Below are 6,846 nucleotides of genomic sequence, written 5' to 3'. Positions count from 1 at the left end.
GCTTCCCTGCAGCAAAGGGGAAAGGGCTGATCCCAAATCTGTGCTGAACTGGGAGCCGGGACGTACCAATCTCTCCCCTTCCCTGTAATAAAGCATTTTATTCTCCCCCTCTTCCCAAGCGCCTTTCCCACCCCTCCAAAGTAAGGACAAACCACCTGGTTGCAGAGTCAGGCCACAGCTCCTGCCCTCATCCCACTGCCTGAAGCAGCAGCACCAGCTGCCTGACCTCAGGCACTGCCCGTTCTTCTCTAGAGGATCTCTTGAGGCTGCAAGAAGGGCTTAGAGGTTTTCCATAAAGCATTCTAACAAGGCAGCAGAGGGCAAAAACGGCTGAGTGGACCTGATCAGCAGGTTGGTCACTGCATTTTCAGTTTTGCTCAAGTTTTTTTTCTTTTACCACCAAAGCACTTTGCAAAGGGCTCAATAGACTCTGCAAGCCAAGAGGTCCCTACACCAAAGGCGCTCTATAAAAGGCCAAACTATGAAGAACCTTTTCGCTCGAGTCTCTTCACCCAGCTGGCTTCGTGAAGGGAAAGTGGAGATAATCCTGTCCCTTCCCCGGCAAGCAGATGAAGTGTCATCCCCAAGCTGAGAGGAAGGGTGCTGGCAGCACAGGAGGAGGAGGACAGCTTCCTTCACAGGAGGCTTTTATTAAAACTGGGTGACGTCTACAAGGATACAGTACAAAAAAAATTTGGTCCATGGAAAAAAACCCCATAATAGTCAGTTAAGAAAAGCAGTTACTCTGCAACAGCTACGTTTGCCTACACAGGACTCGGCATCCTTCCCCTGAGGAGTCATGGGCTGCTTCATCAGCACCAAGATCTTCACCCCAGGACCACGGAGGAGCCGCTTCCTAAGGGGGCAGAGGAGAAGGGAAGTCGAGAGTCTATTACTCACAGACATGTATAACACAGACACAAGGAGTAGGGCCACCCGAATTCATAGCAACCTTCCCAACCACACCAAAGGTGGGGGCGGGGATAAGGGGGGGTCATCAGTAATGTGACTTTGCAGCTATTCCAAGAGAATCCAACCAACTTTCAAGTCCATTTGCATTACAGTCCCGAGCAGAAATACCAAGACCCAGGTCAAGAGAAGCCATTCTCTTACACCTGACCACTAGTAATTCATTCCATGAAGAGGCATCTGGGCTGCTACTCCCCCAGAGTAGAGACAAACCTACTCGTACATTCCTGAAACCATGCTGGGCCTTATGGCAGCCGCACAACCTACAACTTGACTAAAACCAATAGGAGCTTCAGCATGGAAACACACCTGCTAACTCATATATGCTTGAAGATACATCCATTCCCAAGGACTGTCCTGCTCCACCCTCAGATCCACACGAGTAAGCCTCTGGTCCCCACAGCAAGTGACACAGGATAACTGTCCCAAAGGAATGAGCCTACAACACTGTGTCCCTGCACAATTCCACCAGGCAGTTGCCGCATCCCCTCTCCCTGCTACAGGGAGAACAAGCAGCCAGATGGTTTCATGCAACAGCAAGTGGAGGTCTTTTGAGTGCAGAGAAGTTTCACCACTCCAGTGCTTCCACATCCCTGCAGTAAGCCAATGCCTCCTCTGCCCTGTGATCCCAGCCTAGGACAGTCTGTCAAAGAACACAAACAGAACAGGGCAGGGAAACAGGGGCAGGAGAAGAAGTGATTCTCCACACAGTCCAGTAACTTCCTCAAGGAGGAGTGACCTATGAGGCAGCCCAGTGCAGCAGCACCCTCCACACGAGGGAGTGAGGGCAGGGAGGTATGTCAGCTCATGGCATCCTGCCCACTACATCTCCTGGTAGCTTGCTATAACACGAGGCAGGGAAGAGACTAGCCACAGAACTCCACCTGTACAGCAGCTCCAGGCTTCCCAGAGCCAGGTCTCGTGTGCCACAACTAGATGCTAGTTGGAGGAAGAACAGGTTGTGGCTTCTGAACTTGAGAAAGGCTCCAAGTCAGCGGTTGCACTGGCTATGGGGACACACTACAGGCAGTGCAGAGTTGAGGGGAGGCTCTCGGAAGCCTTGGGACTGACAAGGCAACAGTCAGGAAGAAAACCAGGTAGAAATGTGTGTTCACTGGAGCCTGTCTGCTTGCCACAGCCCAGCAGACTGCAGGTGTCCTGGAGCTGCCCCAACAGGGACAATGCCAGGATGAATAATGAGGCGGCCTCGCTGCCGGAGTGGGATTATGTGAGCTTTAACAGTGTACTCTGCAGCTCTGGCTCCACAAAGAGCTGGGATGCCTTCTGGTGGGGAGGAGCAGAGCATCTATGTGTTACGGATTCCCAGGGCCTGCTCCAGTTCCTGCCGTCTCTGCTGCACCTGCAAGAGAAGCCAGAGCGGAGCATTAACACACATGGATGGTGCAGCACCACAGCATCCCAGTAACACAGGACCCAGCTGGAAACTGGGTGAGCTCAAACTGGGAGCAAGATGTCCACAAGTGGAGCTTAACACTGCCACTCTCCCCCAGCAGCATCTGCCCCCAAGTTGTGGCAGGTACTCAGAGGCACTGGGTATAGAGGAGGACCCGTGCTCGGGGACACTCACCTTGGAGTAGAAGTATCTGCACACAGCTTCCTGAGCCCACGGCTGGAAGTAGAACTCGGCTCTACGCTCCTCTTCCGGATTCCCAACAACATCAGTCATTGTCTGGAGAGCACAAAGGATGAAGCAGTTCAGGGAGTGCAAAAGCTCTAGCTGTGCTGAGCAAACCCACAGCCCTCCCCTTTCCTCAAAGGCATTTCAGTAGAGTCAGGTCAGGTTCTTCCACTTGACTCCCAATTCTAGTCCTGCTTTCTGAGCAGGAAATTGCCTCTCTCTCTCAGTGGGAGCTGGTTATAATGAGGGAAGCGTGTGACTGGATCCACCTTCCACACAAGTCAAAGCTTTTACCTTTAAATCCCGGCACTGGGACTGGAGCCAGTCGTTGATGAAGCCCTGAGGATCTCGGGCAAAGCTCAGCATGAACTCCCGCTGGGTCTTCAGCTGGTTAATTGTCTCTATTGTTTCATGGATCTGAAGGAGATAAGTACAGAACTAAACTGCTGAATAGGGGAAAAACTCAGACTGAAACATCAAGAGATGGCAGCACATAAAGGCAAATTCTTAATAGTCCCTGGTTGACTTACACCTATCCAAGAGGGTTTTTCAGCTCCCTGAACTGTCCCGTTCAGGGCTCACCTGCTCCAGACACATTCCCAGCCAGCAAGGAGGAGGGCAGACCTGAAGGAGCTCTCCCTACCTTGTTATCCAGAGCAGCAATTTCCTGTTGACTGGCTGTGGATAGCAGAAAGGAATTCATCTGAGTTTTCAAGGTATCATCCACCTCCACATCAATGTCATAGCAAGCTGTTTTCTTCTGGTCGTTTGGGTCAACACTAAGGGGCAGCCACAAGAAAGAAGCTAAAATAAGTGAGTAGCTCAAGAAAGCACCAAATTGTAGCTCCTGCAGGATGATGCAGCATATGGACTGCAGGCAGGGACAAGCCACGTTAGTGTTAGAGCTGAAGTTAACACCAAGCAGCAAAGCTCCGCTGATGTCTTTGCAGCACAAGGACCAAGGGATTGCTCCAAGCAGATTTCTATCTACAGAAGTGGAATGCAAAGGACAGCATGAACGTGGGAGTGCCTTGTGGAACAGAGGGACGTGGTAAACGAAAGAGGCGGCTGTTCTTGTACAAAGAAACAATGACAGGCAACAAGGGAACTGCTGCTGAAACCCAGAACATAGCACATCGCCTTCCTGCGCCAGCTCCATCCAGCCCCTCCACTCCTTCTAGAAATAGAAAGAAAGACAGGAAGACAGGCTGAGAAAGTTGGGGCTGTTCAGCCTGGAGAAGAGAAGCTGCATGGAGACCTCAGAGCAGCCTTCAAATATCTGAAGGGGGCTACAAGGATGCTGCAGAGGGGCCTTCACCAGGGACTGGAGTGATAGAACAAGAGGTGATGGGTTCAAACTGGAACAGGGGAAGTTCAGGTCGGATAGAAGGAATAAGTTCTTCCCTGTGAGGGTGCTGAGGCGCTGGCACAGGGTGCCCAGAGAAGCTGTGGCTGCCCCATCCCTGGCAGTGTTCAAGACCAGGTTGGACACAGGGGCTTGGAGCACCCTGCTCTAGTGGAAGGTGTCCCTGCCCGTGGCAGGGGGGGTTGGAACTGGATGATCTTAAGGTCCTTTCCACCCCAAACCATTCCATGATTCTAGGAATATGAATAGAAAGATGAGGTCAAGCAGAGCAGTGATCTCACCTGATCACATGATTGATGATGATCGGCTCTGGGGGCATAAGCAATGCATGAAGCCTTTGTGGGATCTCGGAGAACTTCATCCGCTGGGATTCAAATATCTGTGACAAATAGAGGGTTAAGGGAAGGGGATGGGGCCTCAGTGCCAGGGATCACTGGCTGCTGACAAAGCAAAGCTGAGGCAGTCGCTTGTTCCAGCCCCACTTACCTGCTGGAGGTATTTGTCACAGATGACATATTCCCTCTCGTGAGGGTCCTGGAGCTTGTGGGTCTTGATATACTGCCACAGTGCCTGGATGATCACTGGCCGGGTCTGGGTGTGAATCCCCAAGAGACGAGCCAAGCGAGGATCCAGTTTGAACTGCGGAGGCTGAAACACAAAGCACAGCAAGGTGAGATGGCCCCAGACAGAGCTGGCTGTGCCCAGCACTGCCACTCCCAGGACTTACCTGGTAATCCAGCATCAGGAGGACGGTACAGCGCACATTTACATCTCCTGGCCTCTTCACCTGAAAGCCATCTGTCTCCTGAGTTGTAGCAGTCCTGTGCCACTGCAACAGGAGGGGGCATTTAGAAGCACTCCCACCCTTGGTTCCCTTTGCTCCTGCTGCTTGACACCCAACAAGCCTGCCAGTACATCCCACCCACCTGAAGTTCACCATTCCCATAACAAGAGTTAACACACTTGTTCAGACCCCAGCAAGTCAGAGGGAAAGCTAAGATGAGAATTTAAGAGCTTCTGGCTCCCAGCCACTTGTTCAAGCCTGAAGTGTCCCCACCTCTAGAGTTACAAGAGTTATACAAACCCTGTCTGCTGAAACACCAACCCACTTTTAGAGGTAACACAGCAAAAAGAAGCTCACCTCTACTAGGTGATTGTCAGGGCCATACAGGTCTTTATCAAGTTCAATGACCAGAGATTTAAAGAAGGATGAGAACTTTCTTTTCTGCTTGGTGGCATCATATTTGGACAAAGCAGACTGCAAGCAACACAGGAAGGAAAAGCATTAGGACAGCAAGTCTCAGCACTCAAGCACAGCCACCGTGCACGACAGCGTTCCTTTAAGTTCTGAACACCTAAATTCACCAACGTGTGCTTGAAAATCAAGTTCCAAGTCAGAAAGTGAAAGACTGGAGTTAAAGATGAGCTTGCAGGAATTAAATCACTCAGCAATCACAGACAATGCCCCCATTCTCAGAGCCAGGGTACACCAGTGCCACTGATCTGCTCTCACCAGTAATTCTTAGAGCTATAAGAACTTTGTATAACTCATGTCCTTGGACCCATCGGTCTCCAAGTTGGGCTCTCGGTCTCGTCACCATCAGACTCCTTGGGAAAGAGATGAAGGAGGATATCAAGCCCCTCAGACACCAAGAAACTGCTTTCATTGCCAGTTCCAGAAGCACACCGCTGGGTATTTCACACTTACATCTTCCAGCAGCCGTCCTTCCACCCGGAGCTCCCAGGAGGCCACTGTCCCTTCCCCATCCTCCGCGTCTGACTTGGCTGGATTGAAGGTATTGGAGATAAAAATACGCAGCTTTCGTTTTTGCTAAGAGGAAAAGCAGTGGCACAGAGTTAATTCTCAACGAGAGGGTTACCTTGCTTATGTTCTGCTAAAACGAAGCTCGATGGGTTTAGCTGCCTCATATTCCCCCTCTGTTGGGGCAGACAACAAGGAAAGAGGCATTTCTGTTCCGTTGCTATGTCTGGAGCACTAAGATTCCTGATACTCCACACTTACAGAGCCACGACAGCTTCAGTGCCCTCCTGCTGTCTTAACTGAAAGGAAGAGCCTCCAAACCTTGCTTCAGATAACCACAAACACAGCCCTCCCCTACCTTAATGGGTCTCTTCAAAGCCTCCTGGATATCCAAGCGCTTCCTCATGATGGTCTGGTCCAATTTCCTTTCAAAGGCCAGAAGGTCCATGTAGGCCTGAGACTCAGGTACAAGTTCACGAATCTAGAGCCAACCAAGAAGACAAATCACTGTCAGTGCCCCTGTCCCTCTCCAGCCAACTCCACACCAGCACAGGCTGCAACCACACTCACCCTCTGAGGTAGAATTTTATCAGCCATCTTCTTCTTTTTAGCACTGTTAAGGAAGAAGATGCACAGAGAGGCATTAAACCAGCAGCCACGCAGCAGGTTACCTGCAGCATTCACAGAGGGAGCCACACAACAGCTCCTTGTCTGGCGGCTACTGTGGCATTAGCAGTGCTCTCATCTGGATGCCAGGCCCAGCCTCAGGGTCTCATTTCCAGGGACATTCATCACTGCACAGCAGGTTTTGACCCCCCTGCAGCAGGGTGAGTGCTTCACACCCCACCTGAGAGCTGAGATCCAGCAAACACGGCCACAACGCCTCATCCCAGTGACTCCCTGACCTCAACCCGCTGTACATTGACTTTTCCAGGAGGTGCATTTGCAATCAAGGCACGACTCACTGAGGCACCACGTTACATGGCCAGAAACGCTCCTGTCTCCTGGCTGCACATTATTCCTTCATGCTGGAAGCCCCCCACTCCCCGAGGAGCTCACAAGGGAGCTGATGCCCTTTCAGCCCTCAAGAACCAGCCACGAAGCTGGAAC

General features: G+C 51.4%; 1 protein-coding gene across 1 annotated transcript; it reads right to left on the bottom strand.

The window, feature by feature from the left end:
• Positions 1–2,251: 2,251 nt before the first annotated feature.
• On the bottom strand, positions 2,252–6,349 carry SMARCD1 (SWI/SNF related, matrix associated, actin dependent regulator of chromatin, subfamily d, member 1; the record flags this gene model as incomplete). Its single annotated transcript, XM_010018220.1, has 11 exons — positions 2,252–2,329; positions 2,558–2,659; positions 2,903–3,025; positions 3,252–3,387; positions 4,256–4,353; positions 4,461–4,622; positions 4,702–4,803; positions 5,116–5,232; positions 5,683–5,805; positions 6,095–6,217; positions 6,307–6,349. Coding segments are annotated over 11 exons (1,183 nt in total), but the record flags the coding sequence as incomplete, so codon positions are not given.
• Positions 6,350–6,846: the final 497 nt, after the last annotated feature.

Source organism: Nestor notabilis, unplaced genomic scaffold (assembly GCF_000696875.1).
Source record: "Nestor notabilis isolate BGI_N333 unplaced genomic scaffold, ASM69687v1 scaffold16607, whole genome shotgun sequence".
Lineage (NCBI taxonomy): Eukaryota > Metazoa > Chordata > Aves > Psittaciformes > Psittacidae > Nestor > Nestor notabilis.
The sequence above is the reverse complement of the archived record's forward strand: the minus strand, read 5'-3'. Positions and strand labels throughout refer to the sequence as shown.